Source organism: Schistocerca piceifrons, chromosome 4 (genome assembly GCF_021461385.2).
Source record: "Schistocerca piceifrons isolate TAMUIC-IGC-003096 chromosome 4, iqSchPice1.1, whole genome shotgun sequence".
Taxonomy (NCBI): domain Eukaryota; kingdom Metazoa; phylum Arthropoda; class Insecta; order Orthoptera; family Acrididae; genus Schistocerca; species Schistocerca piceifrons.
This window is the reverse complement of record NC_060141.1, coordinates 578723566-578750403: the sequence shown is the minus strand read 5'-3', so window position 1 is coordinate 578750403 and position 26838 is coordinate 578723566. Positions and strand designations below refer to the sequence as shown.

General features: G+C 37.4%; 1 protein-coding gene across 1 annotated transcript in view; it reads right to left on the bottom strand.

The window, feature by feature from the left end:
* Positions 1 to 26838, bottom strand: part of LOC124796021 (dynein axonemal heavy chain 7-like) — a 72595-nt gene that overhangs the window by 37061 nt on the left and 8696 nt on the right. The window contains exons 3-4 of the mRNA XM_047260104.1: positions 25963 to 26190; positions 8091 to 8307 (exon numbers count right to left, since the gene is read on the bottom strand). Coding sequence (XP_047116060.1) covers positions 8091 to 8307; positions 25963 to 26190 — 445 coding nt within the window. The remainder of the gene's footprint in view (positions 1 to 8090; positions 8308 to 25962; positions 26191 to 26838) is intronic.

The following is a 26838-nucleotide window of genomic DNA, read 5'->3' as shown; positions in this document are numbered from 1 at the left end:
CAGGTTTTTATATAATTGTCTTTAGTACTATCAGGTAAGAGTTCAAGTAACTTCAGCATGAATGTATGAACATACACTGTAGATGCAGTGTTCCCTTATACCATCAACTGTAACAAAAGACATAATATAAGAGCTGTCAGAAGGAATATTTTCTATACTTTAGCAGAATATGAGAATTGATTAAATCTTCCAGATTCCAGCACAAGAACAATTGCAGTGGTGAAGAGGTCTATATTAATAATAACTACAGGGCTTGTCTGAATATTCCAGAAGCAGCAGTACAGAATTTGAAATCAATAATGTTCACAGTCTGAACATAAATGCACTATTTCAGACAGAGGGAATACTTCTAGGTTTGAAAGGGAGTTAGACTTGGTTATCCCGTCCTTCATTCAAATTAGTCTCCATCAAAGAGAAAGTAGGTGGCGGTAAGGAAGTTAACAAGCCTAAATAAGTCCATTCTCTTGCCATTGATGTATTAGCTGATCATCTTCACAGACTGAATGAAATCATTCTGAAGCCAACAAGAATTTTGGTTCACATACTTTGAACTGAATGAACAGTTGTACAAAGCTCCAAGAGTTGTGAAAGTGGTATTTCCATTTGCCAACAAACCTGCTTCAAATTATCTCTATAGGGAAGATGCAAACACAACGCGAGGAAACTTATAATTCCCAGTTCATGAAAGGATGATCTTTTAGTGGCCTATTCTTTCTTGTAAGGTACTTTGATGAACAATTTGTGACAACATGCCACATTGCAAAGACAACATGCCACATTGACATGGCAGAAGCAGAGGGGAACAAGCTGAGGGTGTGTAAGGTACTGGTGAGAGAGAGGATACATTATACTTCTAATGAGAATGACAGAAATTCCAGGGAAATGATCAATGCCCATTCAGGTTGGTCAAAAAATTCAGTCCAAGAACCTGGAAATGAAAAGATAGCATCACATGGTCCAAAGAAGAATTTAACAAGAATAAGGTCACAGAGGGACAAATTCCAAAATTCTCCTGTTCTCTGAACACTACACAGCTGAGAGAACCAAGCAGGATGCTCATCAACCTAACCAACAAGGATCTTAACTTTTCTCCAGTGCCAAAGGCAGCACCTACTTACACTCTCATCAGTGTAATGGAACCTTGGAATCAATCAAAGATGTTGACTGGAGAACATGTACACACAACTGTCAAAAAACTACACTTCAGGAAAAGAGAAGGCAGCCATGCAACATCTTAACTAAGAAAAGACTGTGTGATATTGCAAGCAGACGAAAAATAAATAAATAAAATAAAAAAAAACACCTTACTTGCTTTCAAAAGACACTATATCAAAAAGATGAAACACTTCCTGACCAACCATGTAGACAGAAGACTACAGAGGGATCTTGTGAAAAACTCAATGAGAAGATGATGACTTCTCCAAGGATGTGACTTTCTGAAAGAGACAACAAAGAATTTGCATATGCTGTGAAGTTTGCCTGAAATTTCTTCTCTCATTGTCAGCAACACTAGAACACCAATAAATGATTTTGCTAGGTGCCTGAAACACAATTTTTGAAAGATGTCTTGGCAAATGTGAATACCACATTTGACACACAGAGTCTTTGTACAGTGGCAAAGCCAATTCAAATTCTTGTCAGCTGCAGTGACATTTCATTCTTTATGAAGGTGTCCCTAAATGAAACCTAAAGCTGATCAGTGAAAAATTCATTGACAAGGCAATGGGCCTATTTAGACATGTCTTTGTGCCTATTTTTTCTCAGATAGAAACTATAATGAGGAAAACAGATGGGGTAGACATGACTGGCCCTCTTTCCATGTCAGTGAAATCATGTGTATGGAACACGTCTAAGTAACATCTGTTAAATCAATCAGGAAATTTATCACAGACTCAAATCTGTACTTGCAAGTGCAAGACACAGGGCTTGAGGAGGCAAAAAGCCATGAGCATGCCTTAAGACTACTGATGTTACTTTGCTTTGAATGTCATTTTCACTTCTTGTTTAGCAGATGAACTGAGAGCTGCTTAAATAATTTTAAATAATAAAGACAGCTTTGCTGAGATTAGATTCCAATTAAAGCACATTTATTGTGAAATGTGATTTATTCATCTAGAACATACAATTTTCAAATCATTTGATTTGGTGTATCGGGGGCATGTCAGGATTTAAAATAAGAAACATTTTTAAGAGAAGCACAATTATCATCATTGGTCAAATTTATGATGATTATTTTGTCGATACTAACTTTCATTCTTAGTTTTACATAAAGTGTCAGCAGTCTAAACACTACATTGAGTCTAACTTCAGTATTATTCAGTGCTTCCTCATTAGTTACATGATTGACCCATCTAATCGTCAGGATTCTTCTGTAGCACCACATTACAAAAGCTTCTATTCTCATTTTATCTAACCTGTTTATCATCCTTGTTTCACTTCCATACGTGGCTACACTCCGTGCAAATACTTTCAGAAAGGACACCCTAATACTTATATATATAATTGAGTTAAGAAATTTTTCTTCTTCAGAAATGGATTTCTTGCTGTTACCGGTCTATATTTTATGTCCTCTCTACTTCAGCCATCATCAGTTATTTTGTTGCCCAAATAGCAAAACTCATCTACTACCTTAAGTGTCTCATTTCCTAATCTGATTCCCTTCCTACCTGATTTAATTTGACCATGTTCCATTATCCCTGTTTTGCTTTTGTTGATATTCATCTTATACCCTCCTTCCAAGACACTGCCCATTCTCTTCAATTGCACTTCTAAGTCCTTTGCTGTCTCTGACAGAATTACAGTGTCATCAGCAAATCTCAACATTTTTATTTCTTCTCCCTGAATTTTAATTCGAATTCCAAATTTTTCTTTGGTTTCATTTACTGCTTGTTCAGTGCACTTATTGGATAACATTGGGGGTAGACTACAGCCCTGTCTTACTCCCTTTTCAACTATCACCTCCCTTTCATGCACCTCAACTCTTATAACTGCCATCTGGGTTCTTTACAAGTTATAAATAGCCATTTGTTCCCTGTATTTTACCCCTGCTATAAAAATAGTTTTGTCTTTCCTTAAACTAACATGTAAGATAAGTCATAGGGTCACTACTGCCTCGTGTGTTCCTACACTTCCATGGAGCCTGTAGCAGGACTTTGAATTTTGCCACACTACACTCGTTCCCTCAGATATAAATTATACCGTCGCAGCTGTATGAGCGCTCGACGGCAGAGAAAATATATAAAAAAGGAAAGTACTAAAAATGTAACCCTTTTTGTTTTTTATCCGTCTTTTGTCTCTTGAGAGCGGAAGCTTAATGCAGACGTAAAAACTTATTAGCTAGTGTTGGTCTGATTAAGATGAAAAACAACTTATTGATGTGCAGACATATTGTGGAAATTTGTATGAAATTCAGAGGATGGAAGCAGCAACATAAAATACATTGCATTTAATCTCAAGACAATTTTGATTTGTATAAATTAGTGATTCCTGGACGATTGCAAGATTTCGGAGCAGCTACTACTTTTCACGCAGAAACGAGATACGAAGTAGGAGATTTTTGAAGACCTGGACGCCGCACAAAAGAAGACATGTTAACGTGGTAAAGGATGAACTCTTATCTACGCCATTTCCAACCCGTTTTGTTATTCTCTGTGTTTTTTTTTTTTTTTTTTTTTTTTTTTTTTTTTTTTTTTTTTTTTGTAGTGGAAATTGGTATGACTTTTGCTCAGAAACGAGAAACGCCACAAGGACCACCACAACAATAGCTTTTCCGAATCACGAAGTCCGATAACTTTTCTGTAATACGAAGTCCATTTTGCATTTCATTCTTTCCCTTTTTTACAGTCATTAACGATTTTAAAACCCCCTTTTTATTCACCATTTCTTCCCACATTTTCAACCTTTTCTTTTCTTCTCTTTTTCTTTTTTATTAACCATTACAAGTCCAAACTGATCTTCCATGAGGACCACTTCTACTAGTTTTCCATTCATTTGTAAGGAATTCGTGTTGGTATTTTGCAACCATGACTTATTAAACTGATAGCTTTGTAATTTTCACACCTGTCTGCAACACATTTTTTTGAATTGGAACTACTACATTCCTCTTGAAGTCTGAGGGTTATTTCACCTCTCTCGTACATCCCCCATCCAAGATTGAAGGATTTTTTCATGGCTCTGGCTATCCCAAGACTACCAGTAGTTCTTACGGGATATCATCTACCTCCAAGGGTCTTGTTTTGACTTAGATCTTTATAAGCTTTGTGAAATTCTTCCTGCAGTATCGTATCTCCCATCTCATATTCACCTATGTCCACTTTCCCTTCCACAATATTGCTTTCAAGTTCATCTCCCTTGTATAGGCACTCTACATATACTCCTTCTTCCACCTTTCCCTTCTTTGCTTAGGACTGATTTACCATCTGAGCTCTTGATATTCATTCAGCTGCTTGTCCTTTCCCCAAAGGCCTCTTGTTTTCCTGTAGGCAGTATTTATCTTCCCCCAGTGAAATAAGCTTGTATATCATTAAATTTGTCCTCCAGCCATTCCTGCTCAGCGATTCTCTATTTTCTGTCAATAAATTTTTTAAATCTTTTTATTCCCTTCCACCTGCTTTATTTACTGCATTCTTAAATTTCTGCCTTTCATCAATTAAATTCAATACCTCTTGCATTATCCAAGGATTTCCACTAGGCCTTGTCTTTTTACCTATCTGATCCTCTACTACCTTCATTGGTTCATGTGTCAAATCAACTCATTTGTCTTCTACGGTATTTCTTTTATCTTTTCAAAAACACACAAAAGACCGGAATCAGAAGCAGTGAACTTAAACAACTAACAATCAAGTTATTTCAATTAATTATTGTTTACATATTTGTGAAAAAGCATTAATATTAGGTTCACTCTTCCCGGAATGGATTTTGTTATAACGTCAAGTTGAACACGTATATTTCGAAACGACACAACACATATAAGTCAATGAGCAAGTTGACAAAGCAAGACATGTGAACACGGTAACATTTGAATGAGCACTGAGTCCAAGTCTAGCGGCCACTGGCTGGCTGGCCGCTTAGGTAACACAGCTGCTGCATGGCTGGCAGACAGCGTCGCATGTAGAGGATGTGCGTAATTGAGCAGCGGCACTTTGAATGATAGGCAAGTCACAACAGATTTCTTAGCACATACTTTTCTCTTCATTAAAGTTCACCAAAGAATTTGTATAAAACTAAATTTTTATTTCTGAAATATTTCTGTAAGTGAAATTTATTTCTACTAAAATTATACTTCTTTGGATAGAGAAAAACTTCATGAAATTGATTCTGAAAGGTTGTACTTTCAAATTAGAATGATAATGCAACAACATATTTAATAGTACTATTTCCTGAATTACAAAGCTTAGAAAAAAAGGAAACTTTTCTTTACATGTTATAGACGTAGAGATTTCAAATGAGCTATGTCAGTCATAGAGCAAAAAATTGTTAGTGATCTTAAACTTTCAAGTGCATGTGTTTTACTAGTCTTCAATTTTGAATATTTCCTTAGACAAAATATTTCTACATGATGTATTTATGTTATCATCAGCTACATGTAAATTATGTTCATAACACTAAAGTTTAGGAAAATAACAGCTTAACAACGAATTTACATATTTATATATAAAAACAAAGATGAGGTGACTTACCGAACAAAAGCGCTGGCAGGTCGATAGACACACAAACAAACACAAACATACACACAAAATTCAAGCTTTCGCAACAAACTGTTGCCTCATCAGGAAAGGGAAGGAGAGGGGAAGACGAAAGGAAGTGGGTTTTAAGGGAGAGGGTAAGGAGTCATTCCAATCCCGGGAGCGGAAAGACTTACCTTAGGGGGAAAAAAGGACAGGTATACACTCGCACACACGCACATATCCATCCACACATACAGACACAAGCAGACATATTTAAAGTTTGTTGCGAAAGCTTGAATTTTGTGTGTATGTTTGTGTTTGTTTGTGTGTCTATCGACCTGCCAGCGCTTTTGTTCGGTAAGTCACCTCATCTTCGTTTTTATATATAATTTTTCCCACGTGGAATGTTTCCTTCCATTATATTGATATCATTAATTTACATATTTATGCATATATGGTATACGTATCAGGCAAGTAAATGAAAACAGAAAAGTCAAAAGTATACATACTAAGTATGATATCAGAGCATGTGGAGCCATTCCACATTGCTATGTTTAAGATTGCTTTACTTTCATACACTTGCACACTTTTGTGAAGGATCTGTCTCATTATGAAGAATCATTAGGTGTGATGCATATTCCACCAAGACACTGTTGGGCAGCGTCAAAGATGATTTAGGTCTCCACAAATTCAGGTTGTATCAGATCTCTTGCTAATGGGATCAGTCTTCCACAAGTCAAACTGACAGAATAACACAAAATAGAACACATATCTAGAACAACCAGGCAGAGTATGACTTGAAAACAAGTCATTCCATGATTTTTGATCAAATGAAGGCACTGACACAAGACTTCAACTTCTGTGATTCCATCATGAAAGAATCTATGAAATTAAAATTTTACTTTATTAATGATCACTCAGGTTACCATCTCCCTAAATGCAGACCTAAGCCAGAATATGAGAATGATAAAGCAATGGTCAAAGAAGAGGATGGAAAGTAACTCTGGAGTAGATAGATGGAATGACACTGTGGCAAGTATGGCGCCACAACATGAATTGAACATGGAACGGAAGTGGAATGATCATATAAAATTAATTGTTGGTAAGGCGGGTACCAGGTTGAGATTCATTGGGAGAGTGCTTAGAAAATGTAGTCCATCAACAAAGGAGGTGGCTTACAAAACACTCGTTCGACCTATACTTGAGTATTGCTCATCAGTGTGGGATCCGTACCAGATCGGTTTGACAGAGGAGATAGAGAAGATCCAAAGAAGAGCGGCGCGTTTCGTCACAGGGTTATTTGGTAACCGTGATAGCATTACGGAGATGTTTAATAAACTCAAGTGGCAGACTCTGCAAGAGAGGCGCACTGCATCGCGATGTAGCTTGCTCGCCAGGTTTCGAGAGGGTGCGTTTCTGAATGAGGTATCGAATATATTGCTTCCCCCTACTTATACCTCCCGAGGAGATCACAAATGTAAAATTAGAGAGATTAGAGCGCGCACGGAGGCTTTCAGACAGTTGTTCTTCCTGCGAACCATACGCGACTGGAACAGGAAAGGGAGGTAATGACAGTGGCACGTAAAGTGCCCTCCGCCACACACCGTTGGGTGGCTTGCGGAGTATAAACGTAGATGTAGATGTAGAATGTCTGGCCCTATGGTGGTTGTGCAGAAGGAATGGTGGAGATGGGCAAGTAGGGTCTGCAGGAATACGAGGAGACTTCTGTTATTAGTCAGTCAGCATACTTGTTGATAAAAACTCATTCTGTTGCTGCACAACTGTTGTTTTCCAGAAAATACACAAGGAAAACTATAGAATCATATGATACAATTACTGGTACATGCCATGAGTCTTTCTCTTCAATTACTGTTGTTATTGTCTTTTTTTAATATCTAAACGACCATGAAAATTTATTTAATCCTGGAATTACTTAAACCCATTATCCAATTTATTCACACGATGTTCGGTGTCTTACAGCACTGAGTATCACTTTAATTATGATGACAGATATCTTTTTGCCACTTGTAATGGTTGCATATTATGGCAGTTTGCAATAAAAAATGAAACCAAATTTAATGATTATGTCTTTATTATGTATCTGTCAAGTGTTTAGAATTTTCAAACCTACCAATGTGAATGCAACAAAGCTGTAAGTAAGAAGGAAGGCTTGAGAAAAAATGGAGACACAATGACAAAAAAAAAGGAAGCACTTCATTTTCCAGAATGAGAAGAAAGAGTATCAAACTCTCCTCTATCTTAGTTGTAGATGTTTTCATTTCTTTTTGCAACATTTGACACAATTCTTGTTTTCTCATTGATGTAAAGTAATGGTCTATGTTTTCTATGATTTTATAATGTTACATTTAACTGTTAGTAAATAATTTTGTCTTTAAAGTGGTACAATTTTATATAAATCCTTACGAATAAGTCTGTCAGCTCGCTGCCACTTGCTGTCTGCCTCAGCTTCTCTAGCTTCAAGGTCAGCTTTATGATCAGCAGTTTCCTCACGCACTCTGTTCAGTTCTAATAATTTGGCTTCAAGGTCCTTCTGCTTCTCTTCTTCGCTAGATAAAACAGTGCTGAGTTCTTGTAGGACTGCTTCAGCTTCCGCTAATACTACTTTTTTTGGTTCTAATACCTAAAACAGACAATGAAAGATCAACAGTGAAACTCAATCTGTTCAGAGACCAGTGGTTCCTGTCCCATTTTCTAATGGACAGATATAAAGCAGCAATAAACTAACAGTCTAGAAGCAACACCCAAAATCTTAGTTCAGATTAACATAAAAACTATTATTTTCCTGACTTTACATCTACTTGTATATCTACAGCCATACTCTGGAAACCAATGTAGGGTGCATGGCAGAGGGTACATCACATTTTACCAATTATTAGAGTTTCTTCTTGTTCCATTCACATATGGAGCACAGGAAGAATGACTTTTGAATGCCTCTGTGCATGCAGTAATTATTCTAACATTATCCTCATGATACCTGTGTGTGACACATAGGGCGTTGTAGTATACCCCTAGAGTAATCGTTTAAAGCTGGTTCTCGAATTTTGTTAACAGATTTTCTCAGGATAGTTTATGCCTTTCTTCAAGAGTCTGCAATTTCAGTCCCTTCAGTAGCTCTGTGACACTCTCCATGGATTAAACAAATCTGTGACCATTTGTGCTGCTCTTCTCTGTATACGTTCAATAATCCCTGTTACTCCTATTTGGTATGAATCCAAGACACTTGAGCAATTTTCTTGGATGGATCACACAAGTGATTTGTAAGCACTCTCTTTTGTAGACTGATTGCACATATCCAGTATTATACCACTAAACTTAAGTCTACCACCTGCTCTACCCATGACTGAACCTATGTGATCATTTCTTTTATATCTCTACAAGTGTTACACCCAGGTATTTGTATGAGTTGGCTAATTCCAACAGTGACTCACTGATATTATAATCATAGGATATAATGTTTTTTTCATTTTGTGAAGTGTGAAATTTTACATTTCTGAACATTTAGAGCAAGTTGCCAATCTCTACACCATATCGAAATCTTATCAAGATCAGACTGAATATTTATCAGCTTCTCTCAAATAGTACCTCATTATGGATATGGCATCACCTGCAAAAAGCATGATTTTGCTATTAATATCACCTGCAAGGCCATTAATATACAACATGAACAACAAGGGTCTCAACACACTTCCATGGGGCACATCCAAAGCTACTTATATATCTGATGATGACTCTCCGTCCAAGACAATGTGCTGTGTCCTCCCTATCAAAAAGTCTTAAATGCAGTCGCAAATTTCACTTGATGCCCCATATGATTGTACTTTGATAAATAGTGTAAGTGTGATACTGAGTCAAATGCTTTTCAGAAATCAAGAAACACTGCATCTAACTGGTTGCCTTGATCCAAAGCTTTCAGTACATTATGTGAGAAAAGTGCAGTTGGATTTCACATAATTGATGTTTCTGAAAACAATGTTAGTTGGCATCGATGAGGCCATTCAGTTCAAGATACCTTGTTAATATTTGAACTCACAATATGCACTATAATTCTGCAACAATTGATGTCAAAGATATTGGACGGTAGTCAAAGATATTGGACAGATATTGGACAGTAGTTTTGAGGATCACTTCTACTACTCTTCTTGTAGACAGGTGTGACCAGTGATTTTTTCCAAGAAGTGGAATAGTCTAAAATAGATTAAAGTGAGAAGAAGGGCTAACTCAGCCACAAATCCAGTACAGAATCTGACAATGAAACCATTGGGGGCTGGAGCTTTGTTCAATTTTAATGATTTCAGCTGTACCTGAACACCACTGACAATAATACTTATTTGATTCACCTTTTCAGTGGTATGAGGATTAAATTGGGGCTATTCTCCTGGATTTTCCTTTGTAAAGCAACATTTGAAAATGGAGTTAAGCATTTCAGCTTTCCATTCCTGTCTCATTCACTAAGGACTCGACACCAACTTTGGTACCACTGACAGCCTTTACACATGACCAGAATTTCTTTGCATTTTGTGAAATGTCAATTGTCAACATTCTGCTTTGACAGTCACTGAAGGCATCATGCATTGCCTCTTGACAGCCAAACATGTTCTATTCAGCATCACTCAATCTATAACCCTGCACCTTGTTTTACACCTATTGTGCAGTAATCTCTGTTTCTTTAGAAGTTTCCTTACATTGAGGTTCCCTACCCTTATGAACTGTTCTTCATGGTATGTATCTATCCAGTGAGTGGGAAACTATTCTTTTAAGCTTGAGACAGAGTTACTCTACATGCTTGCATGCTTGAGACCTGTGCCGAAAGTCTCAAGTTCCTCATTGAGATACAACATTACTGATTTTTATATATATAAAAACAAAGATGAGGTGACTTACCAAACGAAAGTGCTGGCAGGTCGATAGACACCCTCTTTCCCTCTTTCCTGATGAGGCAACAGTTTGTTGCGAAAGCTTGAATTTTGTGTGTATGTTTGTGTTTGTTTGTGTGTCTATCGACCTGCCAGCGCTTTCGTTCGGTAAGTCACCTCATCTTTGTTTTTATATATAATTTTTCCCATGTGGAATGTTTCCCTCTATATATATATATATATATATATATATATATATATATATATATATATATATATATATATATATATATATGTCTGCTTGTGTCTGTATGTGTGGATGGATATGTGCGTGTGTGCGAGTGTATACCTGTCCTTTTTTCCCCCTAAGGTAAGTCTTTCCGCTCCCGGGATTGGAATGACTCCTTACCCTCTCCTTTAAAACCCACTTCCTTTCGTCTTCCCCTCTCCTTCCCTCTTTCCTGATGAGGCAACAATTTGTTGCGAAAGCTTGAATTTTGTGTGTATGTTTGTGTTTGTTTGTGTGTCTATCGACCTGCCAGCGTTTTTGTTCGGTAAGTCACCTCATCTTTGTATTTATATATATATATATATATATATATATATATATATATATATATATATATATATATCTAAAAAGAAAGATGATGAAACTTACCAAACAAAAGCGCTGGCAGGTCGATAGACACACAAACAAACACAAACATACACACAAAATTCTAGCTTTCGCAACCAATGGTTGCCTCGTCAGGAAAGAGGGAAGGAGAAGGAAAGACAAAAGGATATGGGTTTTAAGGGAGAGGGTAAGGAGTCATTCCAATCCCGGGAGCGGAAAGACTTACCTTAGGGGGAAAAAAGGACAGGTATACACTCGCACACACACACATATCCATCCACACATACACAGACACAAGCAGACAAATGTCTGCTTGTGTCTGTGTATATATATATATATATATATATATATATATATATATATATATATATATATATATATATATATATATATATATATATATATATATCTGCTTGTGTCTGTATGTGTGTGTGTGTGTGTGTGCGCAAGTGTATACCCGTCCTTTTTTCCCCCTAAGGTAAGTCTTTCCGCTCCCGGGATTGGGATGACTCCTTGCCCTCTCCCTTAAAACCCACTTCCTTTCGTCTTTCCCTCTTTCCTGATGAGGCAACAGTTTGTTGCGAAAGCTTGAATTTTCTGTGTATGTATGTGTCTGTTTGTGTTTCTATCGACCTGCCAGCGCTTTCGTATGGTAAGTCACATCATCTTTGTTTTTAAATATATTTTTCCCGCGTGGAATGTTTCCCTCTATATATATATATATATTTGCTTGTTTTAGTTGTTGTCCTTTGTACTTTGGTAATCATTGTTGCCACAACTGCGTCATGGTCACTGATAGCAATTTCGATGTGGACATCCTCAAAGAGGTCAGTTCTATTTGTTGCTATTCTAGCAAATATTTTTCCATCATGAGTAGGGTTCCTAACGATCGGTTCTAGGTAATTTTAAGAGAAGGTATTTAGTAATGTTCCACAGGATGTCTTATCACACCCACTGCTAACAAAACTGTAAATTTCACAATTAATTGTTGGATGATTAAAGTCTCCACAGATGATTACAGTATGATTGGGGAAATTATGTGTAAGTTAATTGTGGTTTTCTCTGAAGGTTTTGGTTACAACAGGATGACAGAAGGATCCAGTTACCATTTTATGCTCACCCCTGATACTGAGTCTTGCCCGAACCATCTCACATGCAGCTTTGATTTCTATCTCGGTGGTACTGCTACACTTTAATTTTCTCTAAAAATTTCACTGCTGTCAATTTCAGGGTTCAACCATCTTTTTATACCTGGCATTATGTGAGCTTCACTGCTTTTCATGAGCACTCCAAACTCTGGAACTTTGTTGTGAATGCTTCAGCTTTTACCATTAGGGTTTCAATACTCTCACCTGTGGGAGGCATTTCTGTCAATCTTACACTGATACTTTTGGGTTTCCTACAGCTACTGTTATCTGGTTCAGATGTAGAGTCGCTTAATCTAAAAAACCTTTGTGTACACCCTCCACACAGCCAGGAACCCAAGTAGCAGCCTCTGATGTTTAATGCATACCTGAACTATTTAAGGGACCCTAAAGTTCTCTACCCTATGGCACAAGTCCAGGAAGTTGCAGCTTAGCTTGTCACAGAACTTTCAAAGTCTCTGGTTCAGTTCTTCCACTCAAGTCAGAACCAAAGAGTCACGATCAGTTCTGGAGACAATGATGCAAATTGTGAGCTTTGTTGAAACTCCATACACATGGCTGGTCTTATCAACATTCCGTGCCACTCACTGGAATGACCTCCCCCCCTGCCGATCCCCCCCCCTGACCCCCCCCCCCTCAGATGACAGGTATCATTTGTTCCAACATGTGCCACAATATGCAGTTGGTTGCAACCTGTCCCCCCAATGGCTTCTGGAATAGCCTTTTCAACATGTTGAATGAGGCTCCCAGGCATACACACTCAGTGCACTTGGTGTCTTTTCCTGTTTCTTATTGCCATTTCCCTAAGGGTATATTTTAACTGCAGATGATTACTAGACCCCTATCCTTTTGCATTTGCCTCCTGCTCATACTGGAAAAAACACGTCCCCCCCCCCCCCCTCCCCCCCCAGGTGAAGTGTGTCCCATGGGTCAGTTTCAGTTTCAGTGAAATACAGCACCTCAAACTTGCTGGTTAGGGGGATTGGTACAACACTCTGAGTCCTCCCTTGTTCCTGTCCACCCTGTACAGGATGCTTAGATCTACCACTGATATACCACTCACAGACAAATGGATGGATAATGACAGGTCATGTACTTTCTGCAGGGAGACAGGATCCATAGGAGAGGATAGTACTTGAGATACCTCTGATACAGGTATCACAGGTACATGACTCTTGGGAGCTCTTCCAACACAAAAATTTGCAGCAGCTGTCAATCATTTGACAGCAATCATGGCAATTTCCAGCTGCTTATGAAAGTTGACCAACTCATCTCATGTTTGACAACAGCATTTACAGTGGGGCAGTATTTCGGTTGGTCAAATGTATTACATGGCAGTCAACAAAGGACTTTAAGTTAAACCTGCTGATTATCTTTTAATCTGTAGAGCTAAAAAGTTGCTAATTCCCCACAAGAATTGAAGCAGATATACAAAAATAGATTTCTATTAAGGCAACACAAAAACCTACGGTAAAAATTAATAGTTTCCTAAAACATTTTGATGTTAATTATAGTTGTTAGCAAACTCAAAAGCTGAATTAATTTACAATAAATAAAGAAATATATAGGGCTTCTCTGCCTGAGGGAAAACTAAATGTAACACAAAATGTTATTTAGAAAATCTGCCGCAGTCACTAAATCACAAACCATGATTTGTTACAGACGGAACATAGATTATACAAAGGACAATGGTACTGGTAGCTTCTGAAAATTCTCAAAAACACATGTTTATTAGATTGATATACAATGAAATTGTAGCATTTGTAGACTTAGAGAAAGCTTTTGACAACGTTGACTGGAATACTCTCTTTCAAATTCTAAAGGTGGCAGGGGTAAAATACAGGGAGCAAAAGGCTGGCAATGGCAAGGAAAGCGTTTCTGAAGAAGAGAAATTTGTTAACATCCAGTATTGATTTAGGTGTCAGGAAGTCATTTCTGAAAGATTACATTAGCAGTTTATTGTGGCACTCGCGAATTTTCAAAATTTCACAAAATATCACAACGCAAACGAGTACTAATGCAATCAATGAAAAATTATGCAAAAGAAGCAATACAAACAGTCAAATATGTGAATATTTAACTTTAATTTGACACATGATCTTGTGAAAACCGTTTCACACAAGGGAAAATTTGTTAAGTCGGTTTTTATATATAAATAAATGTGCATATTGCACTTTCCGGGCTTTTGTGCTTGTTCTGCAATCTTCTTGTATCAAATCCATTTTTACTAATAGAATATTCATTAAAATATTTCTCTTTAGTGCATGGCCTCCCACTGATAAACACTTACTCTTTCAATAAACAACTGTGTAAAGGAACAAAAGTTCATTTTGACTACTTTTTAAAAACAGAGTTACACAACATGAATTTAGAGAGTTTATTAAAAGCTTTCTATTTCTTTCTCAACAGTGAAAATAATTCAGGTCTGTATCAATGTTGTTGTTGTTGTTGTTGTTTTCAGTCCTGAGACTGGTTTGATGCAGCTCTCCATGCTACTCTATCCTGTGCAAGCTTCTTCATCTCCAAGTATTTACTGCAACCTACATCCTTCTGAATCTGCTTAGTGTATTCATCTCTTGGTCTCCATATATGATTTTTACCCTCCACGCTGGCTTCCAATGCTAAAATTGTGATCCCTTGATGCCTCAGAACACGTCTTATCAACCGGACCCTTCTTCTTGTCAAGCTGTGCCACAAACTCCTCTTCTCCCCAATTCTATTCAATACCTCCTCATTAGTTATGTGATCTACCCATCTAATCTTCAGCATTCTTCTGTAGCACAACATTTCAAAAGCTTCTATTCTCTTCTTGTCCAAACTATTTATCGTCCATCTTTCACTTCCATACATGGCTACACTCCATACAAATACTTTCAGAAATGACTTCCTGACACTTGTATATAAATTCGATGTTAACAAATTTTTCTTCTAGAGAAACGCTTTCCTTGCCATTGCCAGTCTACATTTTATATCCTCTTTACTTCGACCATCATCAGTTATTTTGCTCCCCAAACAGCAAAACTCCTTTACTACTTTAAGTGTCTCATTTCCTAATCGAATTCCCTCAGCATCCCCCGACTTAATTCGACTACATTCCATTATCCTCGTTTTGCTTTTGTTGATGTTCATCTTATATCCTCCTTTCAAGACACTCTCCATTCCGTTCAACTGCTCTTCCAAGTCCTTTGCTGTCTCTGACAGAATTACAATGTCATCGAGAACCTCAAAGTTTTTATTTCTCCTCCCTGGATTTTAATACCTACTCCGAATTTTTCTTTTGTTTCCTTTACTGCTTGCTCAATATACAGATTGTATAACATCAGGGAGAGGCTACAACCCTGTCTCACTCCCTTCCCAACTGTTGCTTCCCTTTCATGTCCCTCGACTCTTATAACTGCCATCTGGTTTCTGTACAAATTGTAAATAGCCTTTCGCTCCCTGTATTTTACCCCTGCCACCTTTAGAATTTGAAAGAGAGTATTCCACTCAGCACTGTCAAAAGCTTTCTCTAAGTCTACAAATGCTAGAAATGTAGGTTTGTCTTTCCTTGATCTTTCTTCTAAGATAAGTCGTAAGGTCAGTATTGCCTCACGTGTTCCAATATTTCTATGGAATCCAAACTGATCTTCCCCGAGGTCAGCTTCTACCAGTTTTTCCATTCGCCTGTAAAGAATTCGTGTTAGTATTTTGCAGCTGTGGCTTATTAAACTGATCGTTTGGTAATTTTCACATCTGTCAATACCTGCTTTGTTTGGGATTGGAATTATTATATTCTTCTTGAAGTCTGATGGTCATTTGCCTGTCTCATACATCTTGCTCACCAGATGGTAGAGTTTTGTTAGGACTTGCTCTCCCAAGGCCATCAGTAGTTCTAATGGAATGTTGTCTAATCCTGGGGCTTTGTTTCGACTCAGGTCTTTCAGTGCTTGGTCAAACTCTCCACGCAGTATCGTATCTCCCATTTCATCTTCATTTACATTCTCTTCTATTTCCAGAATATTGTCCTCAAGTACGTCGCCCTTGTATAGACCCTCAATATACTCCTTCCACCTTTCTGCTTTCCCTTCTTTGCTTAGAACTGGGTTTCCATCTCAGCTCTTGATATTCATACAAGTGGTTCTCTTTTCTCCAAAGACCTCTTTAATTTTCCTGTAGGCAGTACCTATCTTGCCCCTAGTGAGATAAGCCTCTACATCCTTACATTTGTCCTCTAGCCATCTCTGCTTAGCCATTTTGCACTTCCTGTCGATCTCATCTTTGAGACGTTGGTGTTCCTTTTTGCCTGCTTCATTTACTGCATTTTTATATTTTCCCCTTTCATCAATTAAATTCAATATTTCTTCTGTTACCCAAGGATTTCTACTAGCTCTCGTCTTTTTACCTACTTGATTCTCTGCTGCCTTCACTACTTCATCCCTTACAGTTACCCATTCTTCTTCTACTGTATTTCTTTCCCCCATTTGTGACAATTGTTCCCTTATGCTCTCCCTGAAACTCTGTACAATCCTTAAATTCTCACCTTTTTGCAGTTTCTTCAGTTTTAATCTACAGTTCATAACCAATAGATTGTGGTCAGAGTCCACATCTGCCCCTGGAAATGTCTTACAATTTAATACCTGGTTCCTAAATCTCTGCCTTACCATTATATAATCTATCTGATACCTTCTAGTAATTCCAGGATTCTTCCATGTGTACAACCTTCTTTTATGACTCCTGAACCAAGTGTTAGCTATGATTAAGTTATGCTCTGTGGAAAATTCTACCAGACGGTTTCCTCTTTCATTTCTCTCTCCCAGTCCATATTCACCTACTATGTTTCCTTCTCTCCCTTTTCCTACTCTCAAATTCCATTCATCCATCACTATTAAATTTTCGTCTCCCTTCACTACCTGAATAATTTCTTTTATCTCATCAAACATTTCATCAATTTCTTCATCATCTGCAGAGCTAGTTGGCATATAAACTTGTACTACTGTAGTAGGCATGGGCTTCATGTCTATCTTGGCCACAATAATGCGTTCACTATGCTGTTTGTAGTAGCTTACCTGCACTACTATTTTTTTATTCATTATTAAACCTACTCCTGCATTACCCCTATTTGACTTTGAATTTATAAGCCTGTATTCACCTGACCAAAAGTCATGTTCCTCCTGCCACCGAACTTCACTAATTCCCACTATATCTAACTTTTACCTATCCATTTCCCTTTTTAAGTTTTCTAACCTACCAGCCCGATTAAGGGATCTGACATTCCACACTCTGATCCGCAGAGTGCCAGTTTTCTTTCTCCTGATAACGATGTCCTCCTGAGTAGCCCCCGCCCGGAGATCCAAATGGGGGACTATTTTACCTCCAGAATATTTAACCCAAGAGGATGCCATCATCATTTATCCATACAGTAAAGCTGCATGCCTTTGGGAAAAATTATGGCTGTAGTTTCCCCTTGCTTTTAGCCGTTCGCAGTACCAGCACAGCTAAGGCCGTTTTGGTTAGTGTTACAAGGCCAGATCAGTCAATCATCCAGACTGTTGCCCCTGCAACTACTGAAAAGGCTGCTGCCCTCTTCAGGAACCACACGTTTGTCTGGCCTCTCAACAGATACCCCTCCGTTGTGGTTGCACCTACGGTACGGCCATCTGTATCGCTGAGGCATGCAAGCCTCCCCACCAACGGCAAGGTCCATGGTTCATGGAGACTATAGACTACACATATTATCTGCTGTTGTATGGCAAGTATATTGTTCTATAAATATTAATCACAGCACACACCATATCATGTTATAAGGAAAAAAAGGTAAGACTTTACTTTATCCTCAGTGCATATTGATGATTACTCCTAAGCATTACTATTTTATCATAGATATGGCTACATTATGTGATGAGTTTAAAATTAAAAATAATGTCATGTAAAATGAGACACAAATATTAATGTATAGATCCATACATAGTTGACTGAGACTTAACCCATTAGCGCCGTGCGTTGCCATATGGCAACGTTTGTAATACTTTTTTAAAATCGTTGATTCCATGACATCAACGAAGCGAGAGTGTTGGCAGCACTGGATTCCATTCCACAAGACTGTAAAGATTACTACAGTGCAACAGTTTTAACCATACATTTAAATTCTGCGGCATAAGCAGTGTTGGAAGTCGTTGTTTGCTGAATGATGAAGAAAAATGGAGTATAAGTTCGAGTAAGTATGTTTTATACAGTAACTTACGATACATAATTTGGTTTTTTAGTATGGTTGTGCTTTAAATACTCAAATATATATTCTTTGGAGGTTACTGCTTGCTGTGAAATAAATTTCGTTCATTATGTTGCCATATGGCAACGCTAGGTCGTTGTACTCAGTAAAAGGACGTATTTTCTCTTTTTTGTTTTAGAACAGGTTTCTTGCTTGCTGAGGCACTGGAGATTCTTTATAATGATGATATTGAAGGTGATGTGTTTGTTGAGCCCCCAGATCCGAATAGAGAAGAATGATGGATTATTGTATGTGCGGTGGCTGGATAACTCAGTTGTTACAATGATCACTTCTTCATGTGGTACACAAGAAGTCGGTCAAGTCAAGAGATTCTCGCAACTAAAAAAGCAAAGGATTCCCAGACCAAAACTGGTAGCCAAATATAATACATATATGTGAGGTACTGATCAGATGGATCAGAATCTAGCATGCTATTGCATTGCACTAAGAAGCAAGAAATGGTACCGGGGTCTCTTTACATTGATGTTAGATGTCACCATACAAAACAGTTGGATTTTGTATAATAAAGCAAGAAACCAAACTATTTCTCAGCTTGATTTCAAGAGAGAAGTAGCAACAGTGTACTTGCAAAGACACCAAGCTTTACCAAAAGGAGCAGGGAGACCATCAAGAGCATATTGCAACAACCGCATATCAGATTCAATTAGGTTTGATAAGACTGACCACCTCATCCAGCACACAGAAGGAAAGAAGAAGAAAAGGTGTGCACACAAGGACTGTGAATCTATTGTGAGAACAATGTGTTCAAAGTGTAATGTGGGATTGTGTACTTACTGTTTTATTCCATTTCATGTAAAATAATGCTGAGCTCAAGGTTTGATTTTTGATTATTAATTGTACTGTTTTATAAAGTATCAGTTGTATGATGAAGACTGAATAATAAATTTGCACAAAACTTGTGTATGTAATAATATATTTTCAATAACCTACTGTTTTAGTTGAAGTTGTAATCCATATAAATTTAGGTAGTGAAAGCGCTTGGCGTTGCCATATGGCAACACAAATATCTCACTAATGGAGGTAGTGACTTTTGTCAAAACAACTCTGTCGTGTAAATTTATGCCTTTTACAGACATAATAACGCAATTTTTTTTTAAAAATCACGAAAAAATTAATTCTGGCGCTAATGGGTTAATATGTTACAAAAGATATGTAAGTGAATGAATAAAAATATTATGGATATTGTGTGGCTGTTGCAAGGTTCCATAATGCCACTAATCAGTTTTATTTATAGTTGTCTAATTCAGTTATGTTGTATTTTGTAAATCTGAAACTAATCTGTGCTGCCAAGGCACTGTGTGAAAGTAGTACAAAATACAGTACCTATCACTCTGGAGTGCTCACCACAGGAACAAATGTGTGTCATAAGCTGTAGTACAAATACATTGGGCAGAGAACCTGAAGTTAGTAATCAAACTTTGATCCATAACTGAGCACTGTGTGAAATTTGACTACATAAATATGATTTTTACAGTGCGATACTAAGGTTATAGATATAAATTATGGTAAAGAATCTGAGAACTACTGTGTGGTTACAGTATGAGAGAGCAACATAGATCATATGAGTTGTTTGAGTTTTATAAATAAACTAGCTTTCTGCTCACAGGTTTGCCCTCTTATGGATATGTAACATTTACTTCACACACACACACACACACACACACACAGACACACACACACACACACACACACACACACACAGAGAGAGAGAGAGAGAGAGAGAGAGAGAGAGATTTTCACAGATATTATACGTATGTTTCATCTTTATGTGCACCAAATTTTGCTATGCAGTTTATATAACTATTTATTTGTACATGATAACTTCTGGATACAGTAAGATGTTGGACACAATTTAACACAACACTGTTTCTCTTATTGTAAAACATCATCATTGATTACTTGCGATTACAATAGAGATTACTGGTCCACTATTATTTATCAATGAACTCTATCAGGCTGTCACAGTAATGGTCAATTACAAATGCCTTCACTGCAGCTTTGAACCCTAGAATGCTGCTTACTGCCTTTATGTTATTTGGTAATTTTCTAAATATCCGTTTTCCGGGATGAAGAACTCTATTTTGGCACAGCCTAGTGTTCATTTTATGCATATGGAAGCCACTTTTTTGCCCTGTAGTTTGAGTGTGAACATATTCAATCTTCAGGAAGAGAGTGCTATTTTCTATCACATACTTGTTTATCAGTACTACTGTTTCATATACAGTGAAGGGAAAATCTGCAATTCTAAGAAGGTGTTGTGTGTCATAAATGAAAGTTGGTAGATGAGTTTATACACCTGAAGTATGACAGCTATTAAGATTTTGAAGTGAGTTGATATTAGTCATGATTGCCTTTCAGGTGACAATGATGGTATTATCAAGATCTTACTGAGTATGTGAAGATAGATGTTTCTTCTGCAATACTGCAGAAAGACTTGGCAGGAATGTAGCTACTGTTCATGATTGTTGGCAACAGTGGTCAAGAGTATATATGGTCACAAGAAGACCAGGCTCTGGATGGCCATGTGGCAGTAAGAAGAGGGAAGATCATCATGTTTGGCATATGGTTCTGGCACATTGTACTGCATCTGCAGCAGCAAACCACAGTGCAAAAAGAACTGTTAAAAATCAGTTACTTCAAGGACATCTCCAAGCCAGATGCCCAGTTGCATGCATACCACTGACCCAAACCACTGCCATTTGTGAGTTCAGTGGTGTCAAGTGAAAGCTCATAGGAGTACAGAGAGGAAGTCTGTTGGGATATCTAACGACAGCTTGTTCTGCGTCAGTGTCAGTGATAGCTGTGTGTTGGTTATAAGGAGGCCAGTTGGAGGCCAGTAACCCTACTACCATGTGCTAGACACACTGTACCTATACCTGGAGTTATTGTCTGAGTTGCATAGTACTCACATTTTAGGCAGTCTTTTTTGCAGCACCTTTCTAGGATCCTCATCACATACCAAGATTTACTCAGTTTTTTGATGAGTTTGTTGATATGCATTATCCACCTGACATTATCCCAGGCTGAGAGCCTGAGAAACTTTTTCAGGTCAACTCCATTTACAGCTCTGTCTGACAACTGGATATTTACAGTTTATACGACCTTTGCCTTGACATTATGGAAGTTGAGTGCTTAATTTTTTCCATCATTTGCAATGGCTTTATTGTGTGTGAATTACTCTGCTATACTGTCCGTTATCTTTGTTATGTTTTCTATTTTTGAATTGATGAGAAATTTTGTTCTAAGTATTTTGACAATGTATGTCAATTACATACAGAAGCAGCAGCACTGGTCCCAGTACAGATACTTGAGGAACACATATTTCATCAGTTGGTAATCTGATGAATGGTTTGTAATATAGTTGCATTCAGTGTGATGTATTTCCACTGTTTGTTCACATCCACAAAGTTATGTCCAGACCTGGTCACTAGATGTGCCTCTGATGCCAAGTCGATTTAAGTTATGTACTAGTGCCTCAGGATCCATAATACTGAATGCATTTGACAAGTAATGGCATAAAAGAGTAATATATTCAGCACTGTCCATTTTCTCACAAATTTCATTGTGAATTCATAGATAGTAGTATTGATTGATTGGTTCTTTTTAAACTCATGTTGTACTGTTGACAGGAGTTGGTGTTTTTGCATATAGCCTGCATATAGCCTATAAGTCTTTCGTGGAAGACCTTCTCTAAAATTTTAGAGAATCCAGACAATAGGACTACTGGTCTGTCATTGCCAACTTCTTCTGCATTTCCTTTTTTGTACATTGGTTTCAATGTTGTAATATCTTGACAAGAAGGTAAAGCCCCTGAAGCCAGTCAACTATTGCATAAATGTGTTAGTGGCTTTCAATCATTTCACTATTCTTTTTATTACTTTATCATGTATACCATCTACTCTCAAAGACTGTTTCATTTTTAAGATTTTTATAACAGTCAAGATTTCTTCTGCAGTTGTTGGATACAGACACAGTAAGGTAGCAGGCTGTTGATCTTAAATGATGGCACTGTTGCATTTTGGTAAGTTGGAGTAACCTTACTGATTAATTCTCCACTTACAGTCATAAAATAGTCGTTGAAGATACTTGGAACTTGGGTTTGTTATTTTCTCTTTCTCTTGAGATAGATTTTCCATAGTGACATTACTTGTCTATTGTTTCAGGACTTTCCACTGTTTTATCTTAATCCTGTGGAAATCTGTAATTTTGCCTGGATAAGAAGTATGAAAACAGCTGGGCACAAATAGTTCAACTATTTAAGTGTCAAAAGGGAACAAAAACTTTTTAGATTTCTAATAAAGTCAATATTTCATAATCTGGCTGATGCAATAAATGACACAAGTAACAAACAGATTCACTTCAGTATACTTACAGTATTTCAAGTCAAATAAATACAGGGAAGAATTATCAACAGATCACTTTCAAAGATTTTTACATGTCATCCTTTCTCATGCCCACCTCCAACCCTAAAAGTAGCAGGGTATATGTATTACTCCCACAGTACTTTTATACAAATCATTTATCATGTATACACTGAGTTTGGATGAAATTGTTTCAGGTTGTCCTGAGTTATATTTTGGTCTCAACGATCTTATTTTCCATCCTCAACCATAGGTATTACTGGTTTTCTTGAGTTATGCTTTTATATCACATCTCTTCACCCCAATCCCCAGCCATAAGTGTGCTAGGGGTGTCTTGCTGCCTTTTTAAATTTCTCCAGGTAGATAATGATATGTCTGCCAAGCTTGGAAAAAATTGCTGCAGGCATAACATAGTTGTGTCACTGTCTTTACTGTCCCCCAAAACCCTAGGGGCTAGAGGTAAAAAATCATTGAGACTGTCAATACTGAGCCTAGTGGTGCCAAACACTACAGATTTAATACCAGTATTGGTTATTATCATATGTTTGTTACATATCAAAACTTATCATCTGCAGGTCTAGGCATGGTAGGACTATAATACTCACACAGTATTTTTACACACATAATGAGTTATATATATATATATTATTAGTATTATTATAATTTTTCCCACGTGGAAGTTTCCTTTTTTTTTTATATATATATATATATATATATATATATATATATATATATATATATATATATATATATATATAAAAAAAGAAAGATGATGAAACTTACCAAACAAAAGCGCTGGCAGGTCGATAGACACACAAACAAACACAAACATACACACAAAATTCTAGCTTTCGCAACCAATGGTTGCCTCGTCAGGAAAGAGGGAAGGAGAAGGAAAGACAAAAGGATATGGGTTTTAAGGGAGAGGGTAAGGAGTCATTCCAATCCCGGGAGCGGAAAGACTTACCTTAGGGGGAAAAAAGGACAGGTATACACTCGCACACACACACATATCCATCCACACATACACAGACATATATATACACTCCTGGAAATGGAAAAAAGAACACATTGACACCGGTGTGTCAGACCCACCGTACTTGCTCCGGACACTGCGAGAGGGCTGTACAAGCAATGATCACACGCACGGCACAGCGGACACACCAGGAACCGCGGTGTTGGCCGTCGAATGGCGCTAGCTGCGCAGCATTTGTGCACCGCTGCCGTCAGTGTCAGCCAGTTTGCCGTGCCATACAGAGCTCCATCGCAGTCTTTAACACTGGTAGCATGCCGCGACAGAGTGGACGTGAACCGTATGTGCAGTTGACGGACTTTGAGCGAGGGCATATAGTGGGCATGCGGGAGGCTGGGTGGACGTACCGCCGAATTGCTCAACACGTGGGGCGTGAGGTCTCCACAGTACATCGATGTTGTCGCCAGTGGTCGGCGGAAGGTGCACAAGCCTTGTGTCTGTATGTGTGGATGGATATGTGCATGTGTGCGAGTGTATACCTGTCCTTTTTTCCCCCTAAGGTAAGTCTTTCCGCTCCCGGGATTGGAATGACTCCTTACCCTCTCCCATAAAACCCACTTCCTTTCGTCTTCCCCTCTCCTTCCCTCTTTCCTGATGAGGCAACAGTTTGTTGTGAAAGCTTGAATTTTGTGTGTATGTTTGTGTTTGTTTGTGTGTCTATCGACCTGCCAGCGCTTTTGTTCGGTAAGTCACCTCATCTTTGTTTTTATATATAATTTTTCCCACGTGGAATGTTTCCTTCCATTATATTGAATCATATATATATATATATGACTTACCAAACGAAAGCGCTGGCACGTCGATAGACACACAAACAAACACAAACATACACACAAAATCCAAGCTTTCGCAACAAACGTTGCCTCATCAGGAAAGAGGGAAGGAGAGGGAAAGACGAAAGGATGTGGGTTTTAAGGGAGAGGGTAAGGAGTCATTCCAATCCCGGGAGCGGAAAGACTTACCTTAGGGGGAAAAAAGGACGGATATACACTCGCACACACACACATATCCATCCACACATATACAGACACAAGCAGACATATTTAAAGACAAAGAGTTTGGGCAGTGGGTGTTGCACAGTTTGTCAATTCACTCTACATTCTGTTAATTTCAAACTGAAATCTCTTTTATATTGTTGTTTAGGCAATGCTTTCAAAGGATTACGATAGTGATCCTGAGTTTTATAATGAATTTAGCAGCTCAGAAAGTGAAGAAGAATGTTATGTACATTCATTGGAGACTGAAAGTGTTGGTAGTTCGTCATTTCAGTGACAAGTGCTCACCAGTGGTACAAGATTAATACATCCACTGTGCTCCAGCCAACTGCTCCAAGATTTATATTCACAGGAAACCATTGTGAAATACATTTTTAGACCTCATAGCTACACCAAAACTAATAAATGAGTTCAAGTCTCAGGTTATTATAGTCAAAGTCCAGTACAAGAGTATACTTGAGATTTTATTATTGGTGATTTTCAAAATTTTGTAACTCATTATTTTCAGCATTATACGCCATCTTTATAGGTCTATATGCAATGTCATTCATTATAGGAGGCTTTTATTTAATAAAAAATATTATTTTTTGAATATAATTTGAAGAAAAAAATTGTTAAGTTAAGGGGTTAAATGTGGATATAATTTAAAGAGAAACATTAATGGGGTAATATTTGACTGTCACTAAAACATTCCTTATTTCTCCTTTAGTACAGAATTATTGTCGCTGAGTAACAAGATCACCTTTTGCTGCATTTTAAACTGCTTGTGTAATACCTTGAACACAAAAATAATCTGCAATGAACATCAGCAAATAGCAGAACCCTAAGTAACCTTTTACAAAATTATGAAAGTTGTTTATTTTTCAGGTGGTTGATGTTGCTGAAAATATGGCACTATAATAATAAACTGAAATAATACAATGGAGCAAATTACATGCATATTTTTCCTAACATAAACTGCTCAATAACAGCTCTTACGATATATTAAAAATTGTAATTATTACCTTGGAAACACGCTCATATACGTCCATTGCAGTCACCCACAGACATATTGCTTCAGCAGCCTTTGATGCTTTTCCTATAGCTTGAGCATTAAACTCTGGTTTTTTTATTTCAGCTCGAACTTTCTTCATAATGGCTGGAGGTATGTTGTCTTTGTCAAATGTTTTAAGGTTGAACAGAAAGCGGAAATCTGCAAGAAGCTTTTTAGCTGGTCCCCAGTAGTCATTTGACTGCAAAAAAAAAAGATTCAGTGAAAGTGAAAGTTGCATAATGAAATGTTCGGATATTTAAAAAAAAGGAAACATGAGACTAACTGTACTTTTCAACAAAGTTCTTAACTTTTTCCATACCAGTATTCAAAATTAATTTTTCTGTATATGTCACAGCATTCTTACAGTTAATTTACATAAAATGTTTCTCTAGATTAATTTATTCCATTCAGGAAGAAATTGTTATTTTTATAAAAAGACAAAGTAAGATAATACATGAAGTATTTCACTTAAAATTCAATAGAACTTTTTTAATTATATGAATTTTTGCTATGCAAGGAATCGTAATACTGAAGAGAGTATATGGGTATACTGATTGTAGTTTTCTTTTGTTTTGAAGATTTAAAATAGTACTAGGCAATATATTTGCTCATTTGATACATGCATTAGTGAAGTGGCCACATAGAATTATTACCTGTTTTCATTAATTTACTACACTGCTGGCCATTAAAATAGCAACAATGTGAAGGCAGCATGAACCAAAGAACAAATTGGTATGAAGTGTACTACATGTTTGGATATGCAAACCATTAACATTTTAACACAACTGCATGATGTAGTTTGGAGCAACACCATTTACATTCTGCATATAAATAAAGATTATACAGT